General features: G+C 40.2%; 1 protein-coding gene across 8 annotated transcripts in view; it reads left to right on the forward strand.

The window, feature by feature from the left end:
* LOC136841606 (zinc metalloproteinase nas-4-like) overlaps nt 1-19,759 on the forward strand; it is a 129,253-nt gene that overhangs the window by 78,422 nt on the left and 31,072 nt on the right. For all 8 annotated transcript variants that reach the window (XR_010854031.1, XR_010854030.1, XM_067108678.1 and 5 more), the window contains 2 exons: nt 1,126-1,252; nt 5,933-6,186. Coding sequence is in view for 6 of the 8 variants with exons in the window: in XM_067108678.1 (XP_066964779.1) it covers nt 1,126-1,252; nt 5,933-6,186 (381 nt within the window). In the remaining 2 variants the exon portion in view is untranslated. The remainder of the gene's footprint in view (nt 1-1,125; nt 1,253-5,932; nt 6,187-19,759) is intronic.

Here is a 19,759-nt window from a genome sequence, read left to right on the forward strand (position 1 = left end):
ATTATGATGACTTGCTTTGTCATTTATGTAAATATGTTACCCATGACAGTGCACCGATAGAAATTCATTCGTTTCAAGAGCGTAGATAGCTCTATGAATAAATCCAGGTAATTAATCTCTACCTATTACTTGTAACAGTCATATGCAAAAGCAGCGTTTATCGATCGCTTGAACTTAGCAGAAAAAAGGTCATTTTGTTGGTCAAACTGAAATGAATTATAACTTAATCATTTTTCCATACATTGCCTTAAAAAGTAAATTTGTGTGTTAGAGTAAATTATATATAAGGAATATTTTCGGACGTCAGATATGCTCGACGACTTCTACGTGTTCAAGTTTCCGCGAGCTTGCCATATAGGTGTTGTATGATCCTCTCTAACGTGAAAGGAAGATGTGCACTCTTAGAAACTATAACCTGCGGCGAAGAGAGAGAGAGAGAGAGAGAGAGAGAGAGAGAGAGAGAGAGAGAGAGAGAGATTTCACTTTCTTTTTTTTTGAGGTCATGTGTGGGGTCCCGGGAAAGGCATGCCTTTCAGTTGAGCAATGTCATAGTCATTACGCTCAGTAGAATCCGAACTTTTTTGTTTGTTTGTCAAGGGGACCTTGAGAGCTTGACTGTTTGCTGAAGTGTAGGTTAAACTTCAATTCAAATTCTTTTAAGTCTTATGTAAAGGTGTTTATATTTAGTCATGATCGTGTTTAATGTTCAGATACTGTTTTTTAGCCAAAAGTTATTTCATCAAAGTTTTCTCATATATTCTGACCCGTAAATTTCGTCTTTTACCTTCGTTAAACTTAAACTGTCAGAGAGAGAGAGAGAGAGAGAGAGAGAGAGAGAGAGAGAGAGAGAGAGAGAGAGAGAGAGAGAGAGAGAGTGAGTTTTAACCTAAGTTTTTATAAACATAAACAACGGCTTTCGGTTCTTAGTTTATCATTCGAGAGTACTTAGAAATAGATAGACATGTTCAGTCGCAGTAGTGGGAAGACATTAATTTCTTTTTAAAAGAACCATTGATTATCAAATAATCCTTTTAGTTTTTATGTATTCCCGATTTTACTAATGTACCCATTCAATCTATTGGTATATCAAGGAAATTTATTCTTTCTCTCTTTCATCATTTCCAGTTTTCCTGCCTTTGCAACGCTACATCATCCGCCAAGTTATGGACGACATTAAAAGTCAGTCGTGTGTCGCTTTCGTCGAAAGACATTCGGAGCCCGACTACATCAATATTGTCTTCGATAGGAACAGGTAGTTCGAATCAGCCTTCGCCCATTAAGTGCACAGTGTACCGTAAGAATGGTTAAAAACTTTCTGGTTATCAATTTTTATGCAGTGACTTTGATTTTGAGTTTATATAATACATACACATATGTATTGTATATATGTGTGTGTGAGAGAGAGAGAGAGAGAGAGAGAGAGAGAGAGAGAGAGAGAGAGAGAGAGAAAGAGAGAGAGAGAGAGAGAGAGAACACCAAGTTTGGTACAGTGAAACTTCTTACAGATAACCATCAAGAAGATTTTGCAGTTGAACGACGAAATAGATTTTCAGTTCTAAAAACCGTATCTGAGGGGGAGCAGACAATCAGTGAGACTGGTTTAATATCAAGAATTTTTATCAATTAGCTGGGGTATGGGGTAACAAGACGGAAACCTTTTGATATCGGATGAGATCTGGGATACAATAAAGAACAGACAAAAAACAACGTATATGTAGGCAAATTTTTGGGAGAAGATGAACGCCACCAAGAAGAACATGCTAGATGAACGCCACCAAGAAGAACATGCTAATTACTCAAGTCTAGATTGTGGAGTTAAACTTAGATCAAGAAGAGTTAAGAGAGAATATGGACAAAATTGGTTAATGATGTTGACAAAGCCATGTATTCTGGGAGTGGCATGTGTGTTAGGGTAGTCCGCAGAATCAAAGATGTAATAACCATGAGTGAAAATAAATTGAAGGCAGTACTTATCAAAGGACGTATGGGTCAACAACAAGATCAGAAGAAGAAGAAAGACAGCGCTGGGCGAGACATGTTTGTGAGGTGGTGATTACGAGATAGGATGCGATAATTAGATTGATAATACCAGAAGCTGACGAAGAATGAATGTGCTTGTGAGTGAAGCCACAATTTTGTAGTGGAATCAGTGATAAAAAACGCTTAGGAGATGGGAAACGCCAAGTTATGATGGAATCACTGCAAAGGTTATTATATATAGCTGGAATATAAATGACGCCTAACTAGACTGTTTTGCAGAATATGGGATAGGAAAACAAATCCTGATGATTGGGATTGAAAGACATAGCAAAGATGCCAAAGAAAGGTGACCTGACTGGTAATGGTAACTATAGATTATAATAAAGTTATTCCGCATGCATAGTCTCATTGGGCTTGAGAAAGAATTAGTATAAAAGCTTAGAGCTGAACAATGAGTGGCTCAGATCAAGTTTGTGTGTTAATACTTGCTGTGCAGCAGTGTATGGAATTTAAAAAAACCCCTTCTGATGGCCTTTATTGATTAAGAGGAGGCAATTGACAGCATTCACAGATCACTATCCATGAATAAAGTAAATGCAAAGGTAATGTATTGGGTCTAGTCGGGTTAATTTGCAGTTGTCGGATGCTACAATGGAATGTGATTTCACCTTCGATGTTTGACCTTCTGATAGATTTTTTAATAAAAAAAAAAGTTGTCGGAGATGGAAGAGAAGTTTAGATTGGAGTAACGACAGGAACCTGAAAGACTGGATATGCAGATGATGCATATTCAAAATAAATCTAGGAAAAACAGAAGTAAGGACACAGTTTGCATTAAGGGACGAAATAACATTAGACGGGTAAAGAATTAATGAGGTAGAATCTGTGATTTCCAGTACAGGTTCTCATAGAGTCTGAACTTAGTGAAAAACTAAAGAAAGGCAAGTTAAACAATGGACCAAAATATGTTTGTACGTACGTCTCGTACGATCTGTATATGTTCTGCGGACATGAACCATATATGACAAGGAAACTATATCTGAAAGAAGCAAATTAGGAGTCAACTGGGATGATAGTTCAGAGCATGTGGTAGTGTAAACTAGGCTCCTCAGTGAATAATGAATTGCATGAAGATAAGTAAGGAATTTCTACTGGAAGATTTCAAGCACATGAAAGTTTAAAAACTTGTCCATTTCCATTGGTTTTCCAAGAGCCGCGCTTCAAGATTCAACGACGTTCACCCCTGCGACGTATATAGTAATAATAATAATAATAATAAGAGGAGAAGGGAGTACAATCTTTGGAAATAAGCGGAGGAGTTGTGAGTGGAATGTGAAACGACTGATAACAGTGAAAGATTTTGCAATATTAGAGTGCGGAAAATTAATGTTACCAATAATAAGGAAAAATGTTAAGAAAAAGATTCTGCTAATTTGTAGTGTTAGAAAGCTGGAAGTGGATGTTATTAAGAATTATGTTATTAAGGTAAATGGAAGGAAGAAAGCTTAAGTAGATGTGTTCATGTGACAAATAACAGTAAATAGAAAAGAGAAACATACGAGTCATAGAATTGAGTCAAGGAATTTAGCCGAAACTCTGCAGTAAAATGAGGAAATAAGGAAACGTGAGAATTCTTATGTATGTATATATGTATTGTCGAGCTAATTCGCATGCTCTTTCTTGAAATGTAGTATGGGTGCTAAATATTAATTAAAAAAAAGTCGCAGTAACTGCCGCGATTCTATCCGTAGAATATGTGAGAGAGAGAGAGAGAGATGATGCCAAAATGGTAACCTTAAGTAGACATATAGATTGCTCTAGGTGTTTTGGTCATGTAGAATAAGAGGAAGGAGAGACAACCTGGCAAGTAGTATAAGTCAAAGCTCACAGTAGGAAGAGAGAAAATCATCATGATTTGATGGCTGACAGAAGTGTTAAAACAGTAGAGCCTTAATTCCCAGGGAGCCCAAGAGAAAGAGGAATGGGGTCATGTGGGATTTGGAAGTTATGCGATGTCGTCGTGTTATTGATGAGACGTGTGCAGACATTTTTATTTATAATATCTGCACAGTTAGCCTTGGTTCCGTTCTCAGCTACCACTCTGTTGGCCGTGAGTTCGAATCTCCGACCGGCCAATGAAGAATAAGAGGAATTTATTTCGGGTGATAGAAATTCATTTCTCGCTATAATGTGGTTCGGATTCCACAATAAGCTGTAGGTCCCGTTGCTAGGTAACCAATTGGTTCTTAGCCACGTAAAATAAGTCTAATCCTTCGGGCCAACCCTAGGAGAGCTGTTAATCAGCTCAGTGGTCTGGTTAAACTACTTATTTAACTTAGTCAGCCTTCATTCAGAAGGAGGGTGAAGTAATAGCTTAACAATTATTGTTGTACGTCTTTCTCGAGTCATAGGTAGTGCTTAGTTCAGGAGACCTGTTTTAAACTAGTATTCGACATGTGTATATTCATCGTGATAAGTGCTGTTCCAGAGCGAGCTGTATTTCTCCTATAAAGCAGTTTTTGCAGCGTTAGATTAATCACATCTATTTCATGACTTGTTTCATTACCGTCTTTATTAATTGAATTATTTTTAAAATTTAGTAAGTACATTCTTTGATAAATAAAAGAATTAATTAAATATCTTATTTTGAGTAAAGTAGATTTTAAACAGTATTTCTTCATAAGAACTGAAATATCAACATTGAAATATGAAAATTTTTTATGCAGTGGGAAACGAATGTGGATTCCATGAAAAGATCGAATTAGATTGTGTTATCGTTTGAAAGGATCATCAAATGCTTTAATGATTTCCTGTGTATAAATCTGCTGAGACTTTCTAGTGCCTTGCTATATACCTTGAGGGTTAAAGATTACAGCACATCTTGAAGCGATTTATCATGGCTGTTAGATTTAGTTATCCCTATACCTTCGCAGACTTGACATTTTAAGGAGATTTTATGCAAAAAATGTAAAAAAAAAAGGAAAGAAAAAAATGTTTTAATGAACCACGCCGAATAAAGCACTGGAAACATTCTGGAAAATGTCACAGGCAGCATCACTGGTTCAGAATAATTGTTTTGAAATCATAAATTTGAAATTTGGTTATAAGATTCGTGTCAGGTATTTTTGTTTGCTGCGCGCCCTCGAGAAACTTTCGCCCGCCTGCAGCGAATGCCAACCCGCCCTTGTGATTTCCTTTCTGTAGTGCCGCGCCGTCACCTCACTCCCGGGCTTCAATCATCGAGTTGCCTTAGCCTTAACAATACAGTTTTGTAAATGTATTCTATCTCGTTCAAATTTTTTAAAGCAAAGGCAGTTCGTCCTGTTGTGCTTTCCGATTTCCCTCCCTTTTACAGCTGCACTTGAGAGAAAAAAATGAACATAACAACTAATAAGAACAGAATTATTGTGCTTATTCCCCAACAACTAAACATTTCGTTTTCGTGAATTTTTTCCCCTTATCCTAGCAAGGCTATCCTTCGTCCTTGTAATAATAATAATAATAATAATAATAATAATAATAATAATAATAATAATAATAATAATAATAATAATAATAACTTCGTTTATTTCCAGGCAAGACTGCCTGCATAAAATGAAGGCCAATAAAAAGAAGAATAATTCTGAACCTTTAATCATCCTGAAATTCAGCGAATTCTTCTCACCATCCGTTTTTTAATGATAAAATTTTGATAGCTTACTGCCACCTTGCTCCTAAGTACTAAAAACTTTTTGGTTCACTTCTTAACATTGACATCATTTTCTATATACATGTTGATAATCAAAATCATTACCTTCATTTTGTTTTGTTTTAGGCCTGGCTTCTGTATAGTGAGAGGGAAGAACAAAAATGAAACGAGAACATTAATAACACGATTCTGCGGCTTAATCTTGCTTTAGAACCTGATTGAGAAAAAATATACAGTAAGTAGAAAAAACTTGCCGTTTTCCAGGTGCTACAGCCACATAGGCCGCGTCGGCGGGGAGCAGGTCCTCTCTTTGGGCCTCTTCTGTGTCAAGTGGTGGGACCGAGGGACCATCTACCACGAGCTCTTCCACTCTCTCGGTTTCTTCCACGAGCACAACCGTCCCGATAGAGACGGACACGTCGAGATCCAGTGGAGCAACATCAAGTATGGTCAGCAGAAGAACTTCGAGAAGAGAGAGATGACCGATGTTGAAATGTTTGACATGCCCTACGATCTAGGTAAGTTAGGAGCGCCGACTTTGGCGTCACTGAAAAGTTAGGTCAGTGCTGTACCATAAGAAAATTATATTTCATATGAAAAGTAGTAGTTCCTCGTTGGATGAGTTGGTAGAGTTCTCGGCTAGCACTCTGCTAGGCCCGAGTTCGAGTCTCCGGCCAGCCAATGAAGAATTAGAGGAATTTATTTTTGGTGATAGAAATTCATTTCTCGGTATAATGTGGTTCGGATTCCACAATAAACTGTAGGTCCCCTTGCTAGGTAACCAATTGGTTCTTAGATACGTAAAATAAGTCTAATCCTTCGGGCCAGCCCTATGAGAGCTGCTAATCAGCTCAGTGATGTGGTTAAACTAAGGTATACTTAACTTATGAAAAGAAGTGAGTATTGTGCTGTCGCATAATTGGCCCAAAATTCTAAGCATGGTTCTTAGAAATTGGAGTATTGCCTGTAACAGCTGTGATTAGGTTTTGGAATGGGATTTCCTTTAGAGCAGCAGATCATTCCTACAAGCTTTCCTTTTCAAATGTGAAATATTAACACCTTAATCATAGATAATTATTGAAAAGGAAGCCCTGATGTTTGAGTAAATTTACTTTTAAATCTTAGTAGCACATATGGTTTCTAACACATATTTCATAAATGATGTATAAATAGAGGAAAGAAATATAAAATTTCAGCAAAAGGCCAAGCGCTGGAACCTATTAGGTCATTCGGCGCTGACGGAAATGTGCGAGTAAAGGGTTTGAAAGTTGTAACAAGAGGAATACCTCACAGTTGTTGCACAAAGAAACACTTGTTAGGAGTTGATGGATAACAAGATAAAAGAATATGAATGGAGGTACAGTAAAAGGAATGAAAGGGGTTGCAGCTAAAGGCCGAAGGGACATTGCAAAGAACCGTAAGTAATGCCTACAATGCACTGTGTGAGGTGCACTAACAGCACTACCCTCATAAAGGGTGATGTATGTGTGTATGCATTATATATATATATATATATATATATATATATATATATATATATATATATATATATATATATATATATATATATATATATATATATACTGTATATATGTATGTATATGTGTGTGTATATATATATATATATATATATATATATATATATATATATATATATATATATATATATATATATATATATATATATATATATATTTTTACGTTTTTCCGTGGTTTTAGTTTGAAATATGCTCTGTGAGACAGGTAGCAACAATTTAAGGTAATTTAGCCTTGTGATTCTGACTTCGTGGGTACGGGAAAACGTAAAAAAAGAGGGAAACAAAGGAGAATTTCATATGAGCATAGGGCTCTGGTTACTGAGGGAAATATTACGTAAAACACGTGGGCACATTTAAAGTAGTGTATTTACATAAATGACATTAGTACGGGAAAGAGGAACTCAGTAGATTGAATGAAACTGGGGAATTCCAGCCACAGTCCGAGAAGCTTCCACGATAGGATCCCTCTGAAATGAGAGATATGCACATTATACGCCAGTAATGAAAATAGACAAAAGAATAATGAATTTGAAGCTGCACTGAGGGTGCCAAAGGAGTAATAAAGAATTAATACTGCCGATGCAAGAGGCGCACGGACATTAGACAAGGGAGATTTCTGGCTTTCTCTTTAAGAAAATATTATGAGACAAAAGCGTGACTGAAATGGGGCTCTTCCAGGGCACTTTACCTTAGCAGATTTTCCGAGGGCGCGTAGAAGGCAGTCCGTGGATGACTTGCGATTTCCGAGGGTGAGTTTCTTCCACGTGGTGAGATGCAAGGGCTTCCGTAAAGGGGCAAGGCGATGGGGACTCCTCGAAACTCCAAGCAATGGCGTGTGGGCTCGAGGAATACGGTCGAAGGGCACGAGGAAAAGTATACTTTGGAAAGGGCCACGTGGTTAGGATGCAAGGGCATCGATGGGGCCAGGTGTTGGGGACATCTTCATTCCATATCTTCCAGCCCGCGTGTGCATGGAGACCTCGTGGGTTTTGCTTTTATCCCCTCCCTATGGGGCAGGGGTACACGCCCAACACAGAGGTTTTGACTCATTGCACCTGCTGCCTGCAGGGGAGGTTTTGGCCTGTAGGAGAAACACCCAAGCTAGATTACTTTTGCCTCGAAGGAAAGATCTTTATCAAAAATGGGAGCGCCTTTAATCTTTTAACCCTTGTTTTTAAGTCGATAGACAGATGGTCTATCGATCGGCCGGCTGGCAGTAAATGAACAACCAACAACAACAAAGGAGGGGGGGGGAGGCAATTTGCTAGCGAATTCTTGCTAATCATAATACCTCCCCATACAAGATGATGTACATACCTCCTTCGGGTGTGTACATCGATATTCAAGAATGAGCGGCAAGTGCTTTACGTTACTCTACATTCTGCCTTGCAATGAACTTTACTACTAAAGGTTTTATGAAGTTGTGACATTACTTTTAATAATACATTGGGACAATTTTCGTTAACAGAACGCAAAGTGGTTTAAACACTTGCAAAAGAATAATTACTTTAGATTTGGTTACCCACTGGTAACTTTATAATGTGACTCGAACAATTGTGAATTAATTAAGATTATAGGACCACGTATATGAGGCTATGGCCAACAAATGAAAAGAAAGGCTATTGTTCAAGAATTAAAATACACGGTTACTTAATTTTAGATAAAATGCATGCGGTTAGTACAATCTGCCTTGAAGAGGCTGTGTAAATGGAAAACAGCGTTTATTTTTGTAAATGACATCCCCTTTTACCATATTGTAATGACTATACAAATTCGCATTGATAATTTATCTTCGTTTTAACGTGCTTTGCTCAGCTATCGTTCAACGCGAGCTGAGGGATGACCCACACACCGGGAATTTGACAGTCGTGTGCGAAACTACGCTAATTTTATGCGTCTACTGCCTACTCAATGTTATGACGGGGCGAGCAGACAAAAGATGTGGGGTAGGACAACCAGCGATCTTGGAAGGAATGGAAGGGGGAAAAGGGATAATAATAACAAAAGGAAAATTACCAAGACGTTACGAATGAAAACTTGACCGCATATGAAAGGCGGGACACGTCCCTCAGAGCTTACGAAAGGGGCATTTAAATCACAAGGGCAAGATTTTATGACTCGCGATTCATTAAAATAAAGATAACTAAATGACTAAAAGAAAGTAAATGATATTGGCAGAAGAGCTAAGGGAAAAAGAGTGAGGGTTTTATTGTGTTAGGCGGGAATTTATCGTCCTTTGCCTATAAATTACGGCCCGGACTATCACTTCAGTCCCAGGGCGAGGAAAGTGCACCCGAAGGGCGCGACTCCTTCAGGAGGGGCTGACACGCATGCCCGGTGCCAAGGTATGGGCGCAAGGGCGTGCCACTTCTCACTCTGTTATTCTTAATGATTTATACATTGTGTGGGGAATGGTATCCCGTATTTAATTGCCTCTTGTGGGGATAATTTAAGGGAAGATTAAATAGAAGGTGATAAGAGATAGAAGTTCCTGAGGAACGGAGGAAGATAGAGGAGGGCCTGACATCCCCTTCTGGATTAGGGGTGCCAAGACCTTCGAAAGATGAAATGGTGGCACAGGTGCCATGGGAGCTCTAGAGCTCTTTGTAAATTACCTGGAATGTCCCACGCCCGTGGTAATTTCGCCTCGAGCCTTTCTCAACGGGACAGTCGTCCTCGGCCGGGGAAGCGGAGGGCCCGCGACCAGAGGGCGGCACGGAGTACCACCTGGGCCTGCTGATGCGACAGCTGACGCAGGAGTGTTCCGTGCGGGTTCTACCATGATCCGTCGAGGCTCTTGTAGTTCATCGGCCAAGTGAGATATGGCAGAATCCTGACTTGCAATTGCGTCGGCGACGGGCTGAGGCAGAGAGGAGGCGGTCGGGGGTGGCGTGAGCGGCTCGCAGGTAACGTTGACCAGCTCAGGCACGGGTTGCGAGGCCGCACCTGCAGGGGAGCTTCAGCGGTGGTCGGGAGGAACCGTCTCTCTGACCGACGCTGGTAGCGGTGCCAGGCCGGGAAGAGAGGGGGGTCCTGAGTTGGATCCCGTGAATGGGGATCGGCGAGCGCTCTGGCGCTGGCACTAGGGCAGAGTCAGGGCGCTATCAGAGGTTTCTTGGGCTCGTCGGTCAGGACGGACGAAGCTTGGCCCTGCTCGGGGCATGCAAGTGGCACCGCAGGAATTTGGCATCTCTTGAAGGGAGATCTGATTGGGGCCCTGGCACTGGCACTGAGGCAGGGCCGGGCACTGGAATTGGATCGGGAACCGATCGAGGGGGCCACTGTACATTGTACTCAGGTGGCACTGGTGGGGACTGCACGTCCTCCTGGTACCCAGGGGCGCCAGTCTTGACTGAGGGAGAAGCGGGGAGGATTACTCGCGCCAGCGGAATGATTCGGGAATGGGGACCCCTAGATTGTCGTGATTTCGGTGGGGACTGAAAGTCCTGTCCCAGGATGACGTCATAGCCTCCAGGGAGATGGCTTGCTACTGCAAGATTGCAAATTTTGGATTGGTGAGGTCTTGTGACTCTCAATTGGACCGTGGGGAGTATCATTTTAAACTGATTTATTCCCTCGATCGTGACGAGTTTTCGTCTATTGATGATAGCTCCATAGGGAACTCTGTCCCTTCGGATGAGGGAGATTTGTGCGCCCGAGTCCTCGAATGCAGTGACTCGGCGCGCGGGCTCGCTACCTCGTGGAGGGGCCACGTATACAGGCCCTTCGGCGGGAGGGCCTAATGATGTGGGATCTGTGACGGCCAAGGCGACGGTGGGAGTATTTACTTTATTATTGCGTGGGCATTTTGCCCATGCGGGAGAATGGCCATAGACCTTGCACGCCGTGCAAAAAGGTCTGGCTAAAGTCTTTCCGCTGCCCCTGTGGAGGGGCGAGGCGTGTTATTTGTCGGTTTTCCGGGAGAGAGAGGAGCCGGTTTCTTGTTCCGGCACTGTTCGGAGGAATGCCCGTTTTCTTGCAATAATGGCAAGTTAGGGGCTTGCCGAGTTCCCATTTTTGTGGGAATTTGAACCTCCGAGGGGGACGGGGATTTATCTTCCGCCCCATGGATCCTTCTTGAGGGTGGTGGGTTTCCCACATATCTGCTATTCGGCAACACTCGGTGAGTGTTGCTGGGGCTTTTTCCACTATATGGGTGGCGAGGGCAGGAGGGGCGAGCGCAGGAAATGCTCGAATTTAAACCGCTCGAGTACCTCGGCGGTGTTAGTGGCTCCTTCGAATCGAGCCATTTTGTCAACGCCCGCTCGAATGGTACGCCCAATCGGACCAAGTCTGGCCTGCTTCTCTGGGCTGCTCTCTCCAACGTCTCCTCCACCGCTCGGGGTAATCTCGTCACGCCAGTAACTGCTTGGCGTCTGGCTTCCCAGTTTCCCGATCGTCTGCGGGAAGGGCGTGGTAGGCAACGAGGGCCTTTCCGCCCAGGAATTTAGTGAGAACAAGGGAGAGTTCCGCGGGGAGAGATCGCAGCACTCCAGGACTCGTTCGGCCCTTTCAAGCCATACTTCGGGTTCGGACTCGGTCCATTTTGGCATGAACGAGTGAGCTTGGCTGAGGGCACTCATCCCCGCGGCAGGGGGCGGGGGGGTGGCGGGCTGTCGTTCTAGCATCTGGAGCTCGTGGGCGCGCTGTCGCTCTCGATCTTCCCATTCTCGTTCCTCCCTTTTCTCTTGGGCGATTCTGTCTCTCTCTCTCTCCTCACGTTCTCTCTCCTCTCGTTGTTCTTGAGCGATTCGTTCTCTCTCTCTCTCCTGCTCTTGGGCAATTCGTTCCCTCTCTCTCTCTGCACGTTCTTTTTCCTTCTCCTGCTCTTGGGCAATTCTTGCCCTCTCTCTCTCCTCACGTTCTTTGGCCTCTCGTTGCTCTTGGGCAACTCGTTCTCTCTCTCTCTCTTCACGTTCTCTTGCTCTCTCCGCCTTGGCATCGTCCACTCACTCTTGAACCCATGCTCTCAGATCTTGCCCCGATAGTCCCATGTCCTTCCCAGCGGACATGTAGAATTTGAAATCCTCGTTTTGTTGGGCTCTGGTATTAGCCATTTTGAAATAATGGTTATATGATATGTCTGAAAAGACTCAGGTTGTCTGAAAAGACTCAATTGCAGGAATCTGAAACGCTCAATTGTTTAGACTGCAGGAGAATGGATCTGTCCGAATAAGACAGTTGATTAGTAAGTCTGAGGAGACTTTTTGTTAAAATTGGATGTGTCTTGGAAAGACGTGGTTGTTCTTGGCGAACGAATTCTAATATGCGTCTCGGAAGACGTAGTTGGATTTTGTCACGCTCGGACTTGGCCGGCTGTAGCGTGAAGTTAAGGAGTTGTTCTAACGAACTAGAATGATCAGTCCCGTAAGGGCTTAGATGTGTGTGAACTACACTATATAATGTCTCAAAAGGACTTAATTCTGGGTTCCCGCAGGAATGGAAAATTCTCGCCACGTGCGACGTAGAATTTTTGTATGAGTCTCTGAGGACTGGGGTTTGGAGGAATTCTCGCCACGTGCGACGTAGAATTTTAGGAGTCTCTGAGGACTGGAATTTGGAGAAATTCTCGCCACGTGCGACGTAGAATTTTAGGAGTCTCTGAGGACTGGAATTTGGAGAAATTCTCGCCACGTACAACATAGAATTTTAGGAGTCTCTGAGGACTGGAATTTGGAGAAATTCTCGCCACGTGCGACATAGAATTTTAGGAGTCTCTAAGGACTGGAATTTGGAGAAATTCTCGCCACGTGCGACGTAGAATTTTAGGAGTCTCTGAGGACTGGAATTTGGAGAAATTCTCGCCACGTGCGACGTAGAATTTTAGAGTCTCTGAGGACTGGAATTTGGAGAAATTCTCGCCACGTGCGACGTAGAATTTTAGGAGTCACTTAGGACTTGAATTACGATTCGTCCCTTAGGACTTAGAAATTACTAACGGGAAACCCAAAGAAAAATGTATGCTGGGAAATGAATGGGAAAAAAAAAAATGCTACACACGCGGGCATGGGGGGGGTTGGGGGTGCAGGTCGTCTGGCCAACACCGGAGGTATTTTTAGATTCTGTGTGAATGAACCCGTATATTTATATACCGTCTGGGATTTCGGGAATTTCCCAGTCGTCTGAGAGGATAACAGTACAACGGCCTAGTAATTTTCCCTATAAGCGGAGTTTAAATTTCGTTTTCCTAACACCTAACTCGAATTCTAACTACACTGAGAGAATTTTCAGCAATGCAAGCTGACTTCGTCGTGTCCCACGGGAATTTTATTCGCGCCTAAATAACAGTTCGCTAATTCGAAATGTGAAGTAAAAGTTATCATAGAGGAATTTCTTTTGCACTATTCCTCGAAGCAAGAATATGGCAAGGATTTTAACACAGGAATTTCACACTATTCCTCGAAGCAAAGGATGGTTAGCACTGGTTATTTCCTAACTACCTATCCTGAAAGGCATGCATTAACGAATCTAATACGGCGGTTCTTTTCTCTCAGTGAATACATGCGTCCCTATTTCTAATTCCTAGGAACAGTCACGATTGTAAAAAGGTTTTGCTAAGATTAACACATTACTTACGTGGAATTTTCTGGATCTGTGTGCTGGTTTTACACAAAAGGTTCGTAATTGTCTCGTACCCAGCTTAGCTTTGCTAATAGCTGATCTGGCAAGTTGCAAATGCAATAAAGCAACACTAGGGGAACTGCAACTGCAAAACGAGATCTATGGCCAGGTCGCCATTTTTACGTTTTTCCGTGGTTTTAGTTTGAAATATGCTCTGTGAGACAGGTAGCAACAATTTAAGGTAATTTAGCCTTGTGATTCTGACTTCGTGGGTACGGGAAAACGTAAAAAAGAGGGAAACAAAGGAGAATTTCATATGAGCATAGGGCTCTGGTTACTGAGGGAAATATTACGTAAAAACACGTGGGCACATTTAAAGTAGTGTATTTACATAAATGACATTAGTACGGGAAAAGAGGAACTAACTCAAGTAGATTGAATGAAACTGGGGAATTCCAGCCACAGTCCGAGAAGCTTCCACGATAGGATCCTCTGAAATGAGAGATATGCACATTATACGCCAGTAATGAAAATAGACAAAAGAATAATGAATTTGAAGCTGCACTGAGGGTGCCAAAGGAGTAATAAAGAATTAATACTGCCGATGCAAGAGGCGCACGGACATTAGACAAGGGAGATTTCTGGCTTTCTCTTTAAGAAAATATTACGAGACAAAAGCGTGACTGAAATGGGGCTCTTCCAGGGCACTTTACCTTAGCAGATTTTCCGAGGGCGCGTAGAAGGCAGTCCGTGGATGACTTGCGATTTCCGAGGGCGAGTTTCTTCCACGTGGTGAGATGCAAGGGCTTCCGTAAAGGGACAAGGCGATGGGGACTCCTCGAAACTCCAAGCAATGGCGTGTGGGCTCGAGGAATACGGTCGAAGGGCACGAGGAAAAGTATACTTTGGAAAGGGCCACGTGGTTAGGATGCAAGGGCATCGATGGGGCCAGGTGTTGGGGACGTCTTCTTCATTCCATATCTTCCAGCCCGCGTGTGTGTGGAGACCTCGTGGGCTTCTGCTTTATCCCCCTATGGGGCAGGGGTGCGCCCAACACAGATGTTTTGACTCATTGCACCTGCTGCCCGCAGGGGAGGTTTTGGCCTGTAGGAGAAACACCCAAGCCAGATTACTTTTGCCTCGAAGGAAAGATCTTTATCAAAAATGGGAGCGCCTTTAATCTTTTAACCCTTGTTTTTAAGTCGATAGACAGATGGTCTATTGATCGGCCGGCTGGCAGTAAATGTAAATGAACAACCAACAACAACAAAGGAGGGGGAGGCAATTTGCTAGCGAATTCTTGCTAATCATAATAATAATAATAATATATATATATATATATATATATATATATATATATATATATATATATATATATATATATATATATATATATATATATAAGAAAATATATATATATATATATATATATATATATATATATATATATATATATATATGTGTGTGTGTGTGTGTGTGTGTATATATATATATATATATATATATATATATATATATATATATATATATATATATATATATATATATATATATATATATATATATATATATATTCTTATTCTTTTCAAGCTTTTGCCAAACTCTTCCTAATAGTGAGTGTAAAACCAAAGGTTCAGTCATTTATTGTAGTTTTTATTGTTTCAGGCCTAGTACTTTGAATTGTTTGGTGTAATAAAACAATCAGAAATAATTAAACCTTTGATTTTCATCTCCTATGGAAGAAAGGAGAATTTGGCAAAGCTCAGATATATATATATATATATATATATATATATATATATATATATATATATATATATATATATATATATATATATATATATATATATATTATATATGTAATATATATAATACTCATATATATATACTGTATATATATACATATACACACACTAGCTGACCAACCCGGCACTGCCCAGAAAAACCCTGAATGACATTCAATAAACTCTCTCTCTCTCTCATTCACTATCATAGAATTCAACAACCTAAGGCTGTGTATTCATGATCAAGTTTACCTGTCATTTCTTCTGTCAGTTAAAACATACATGTAGACAACAGTTTGTGGGCTGAGACAGTCCACTCACCGGAACGGGTGAACTGATGGTATTACCTAACTATCTTCTAACCAACTGACAGGTAATTGCACGTGTTGACAGGTTAGCATCAATTTCATGACAGTTTGCCGCTGTATTTCATATGGGAAGTATCTTAGACTCTCTGATCAGAATATGAATAAATTATGTTTAGATGTTATTCATTTCACTGTTAGACTTTTCAACGCTATTTGTAGGCTGTTATAAGCCCAAATCATGCAATAAAAAATTTAAAACAGTATTTCCATGTGACAGACAATTTGTTGTAGGCCTAGGCCAATGATGTCTTTTTATGATATTTGTTACTAAAATGAAAGTAAACTTCACTGTCCAATTCATAAAAACCTGAACCAATCCCTCAGTTCTAATTTAAACTCATTCATTACTATTGTATGAGAATAGATGTCCTTTTTTATAAGAAATATTTAATCTATACTATGTTATACTTTTTGACTTCTTTACTATCATTAAGTGAACTGCTTCAACAGTTAGCTTTCCACCCCCTCATCATATTAAAAAAAAAGTGGCAAAACACTTTCCTATATGGCTAACTTTTTTATATTGATTTTAGGGACGTTTTTAACATAATAAATTACAACTTATTAACTGTACAGTGACATCAAATTCCTTAACGTGGAATTAAGTGACATCAAATTCCTTAACGTAGAATTAAGTATAAAGTTACATGGATCGTTAGAAAAAAATTACCGCTATGCATGTCCATATGGTATCTGTAAACTCGGTCAATTCGTTCCTTTGGTAATAATGTAATCGTATCAAACAAAATCTTCCCCTTCTTGGAACAATATTAGGAAATTGGTTATTTATTGTTTTGAATAAATACGCGTTGATAAAAGATAGAAATGAATATATATCATTCTAATATATAAACATATACAACTTTATTTTCCTAAATGACGGGAATACTATTCCTTACTGTGTTTGATTACAACAGCAAAAGGTATGAATTGAGTAGTTGTGCAAGCTGTGAGCACTTGGACGTTCCTCGAAGTGCAGTAGTTGCCATTTCCTAATTTAATCCATATTTGCATTGTATACATTTACCCTCCATAAATGTAGATTCTACAAGTCCCTTTCGGAAAAAAATTCCAAATGTAATGATCTACATTCCTGTAAAGTTTAATCTAGAATTTTTAGCCATTATCTCCCAGGTAATCGGAACCAAGCAACGTGAAAAGAAACTCATCTTCCGTATGCAGTGAATTGTTTTGCCAGTTCGCATGATAATTACAGTAATTCCAACTGTCAACCACTGGTGTCCAAGCGTGATATTTCGATTATTCCAGACCTCATTTAAAATGGTTTTGTAACGAAATACGTCATTGTAATGTCATGAAGCAGTCGCTATTGCGAATTCCGAAGGTGAAAACGAAGAAGAAACTTAATAAATGAATGAGGAAATTCGTATTTGTTGGGGGTACCATACGTCAGAGGGTTTGTAGTGGGAGAAGTTTAATAATGTCGCCAACAGAAAAGGTGGTGGTTTTCTGCCCAGTCTACTGGTGGCTCCCATACAGTTACTGGAAAAAAGATGAAGAGCACTGGTAAAAACAAAAATTTCATTTTTGTCTGTTTTTGTATGTCTGTCACAGGATAGGGGTTTGATTTTGAGTTATAAACCTTTCTTGGGTGGCATAGGGACAGCGTGCAAAATTTTGTCTGGGTCTGTCAATTGGTTTGGATTTCTATAGCATCCAAACAAATATACAAACATTATATATATATATATATATATATATATATATATATATATATATATATATATATATATATATATATAATTATAAATATACACACATACAGTGCATATATATATATATATATATATATATATATATATATATATATATATATATATATTAATAAACAGTTACAAATATCATTGATTATCCAATTCACTCCACCTCAGAAATAATACCGAAGGGGAATTACAGTTGGTAAGTAGTTCACCACCAGGCAGATTTGATCCTTTTAGTTGGTAGAACACTCGTCATTGAAGTCATAGGTAGTTGCTGTCGTCGGATCACATCTGACAGGTGACAAACTGCGTATCAGTTGTAATTCCCCCTCAGTATTGTTTCCGAGGTAGAGCGAAATGCACAGTTAACGACATTTGTAGCCCGATGTCTGTGAATATAAAAAATTAATTGTGATGAGATATATATACACTTTATGTATGTATACCTGTATATATATGTATATATATGTATATATACATATATATACAGTACATATATATAAATATATATACATATATAAATATATATACAATATAAATATACGTATATACACATATATACATATACACATATATACATATACACATATATATACATTTTTATGTATTTCCCTGGGTTTATGGTATCTTACAGGCCGGCAACAGAACTTTATTTAATTGGCCTTGGAGTTCTGACTTGCGTAAAGGGAAATCGTAAAAAATATAAGAAAAAGGGGAGAATTTAGGAGCTGAAGGCTCTACTTCATGAGGAAATGTTACGTAAACACTTGGGCTAAATTAAAGAATTATATTTACAAAAGCAAGCATTTGAAGGGAAAATGGATAAGTAAATTGATAAAGGGCTTGCAACACCTGAAGATCCTTCTAATGGAGTCTTGATTAAAGGCAAGGCACAGGCCGAGATGAGTCCACTGCGAATGGGTCCCTCTGCAAGAGATTTACACAATATACACAAGTAAAGGGACAATTTAACACAGAACAAGTCTCGAGTTTGCACTGAGGGTGCCAAAGACTCGAGGAATGAATTACCACTTTACACTCGAACACAGGACATTGGAAATGGCACGGGATAAACTGGCACAAGGACAGAAATGAAATGCTGGTACTCCAGGCTTTCTAAAGGGCAAACTTTCCTGATCGAAAAGTCTTTACTCCACTTTACCTTAAAGGAAGCGGGTTTCTGACGAAATAAGGACGAGGGGCGATCACCGACAATGCGGGCTATCCCTCAAGGGTGACTGGAATCTGGAGTCGGACGGGGGGCAAAATGGTCTTCTCAGCAAGCTGCATCACCCGCCCGCGTGTATAGCTGTCCCTTACGACTCTTCACGAGACTAACTCCCTAACTAACTGTTTCTCTTCCTTTTAAGGCACGCGGCCAGGGGTAGGGGCCGTGTGCAAGCATGAGTCACTGGCCAGGTGGGCAGTGATTCTGTTGCGACTTCCCGGGTTCCCTGTGGAGGTAAGACAATTCAGGCAGCTTAATTTGCCTTTAGAAAGTCCATTTAAGAAGATTAGTTGGGCTAATCTTCTTAAGGGAGTGGCATAAAATATCCTCCTGGCCCTGTTATCTGTGTCATCTCAATATCTGTTCCAGGTAAAAAAAAAGGGACAGATCGGAATGTTGATAATACGATCGGCCATGCGGTTCTCAATAAACAAAAGGGGTAAATTGGGGGGGGGAGCACACTGTGCGAGACGTCTGGGTTATTATAATAGCTTCCCACGGAAGAAAACATATGAGCCTTCATTCGGGCTTGTATGTTGATATCCCAGAAGTCTGCACAGCTGATGTACTGTATTCTTCTCCCAACAAGAAATGGAAAAACTTTTACTTTACTCTATCACCACGCAAAATGGAAAGTACTTCCATCACATTAATACTAAAGTACTTTAACATGGCCCATTAATTTCTTCAAGTTTACGGTATACGTTACTTTTAAGATTACGAGGACAAGATAATTTTGAGGCAGGAGACAAAATTTAAGAATTAATTTACATATAAGTTCCTTAATTCTAAATCAACAAGGCATGTGGTTAGTACAGTCTGCCTTGAAGAGGCTGAGTAAATGATAAAACAGTGTTTATTTTTGTAAATGGCATCCCCTTTACGTGATAT

Source organism: Macrobrachium rosenbergii, chromosome 9, assembly GCF_040412425.1.
Source record: "Macrobrachium rosenbergii isolate ZJJX-2024 chromosome 9, ASM4041242v1, whole genome shotgun sequence".
NCBI classification, from domain to species: Eukaryota; Metazoa; Arthropoda; class Malacostraca; order Decapoda; family Palaemonidae; genus Macrobrachium; species Macrobrachium rosenbergii.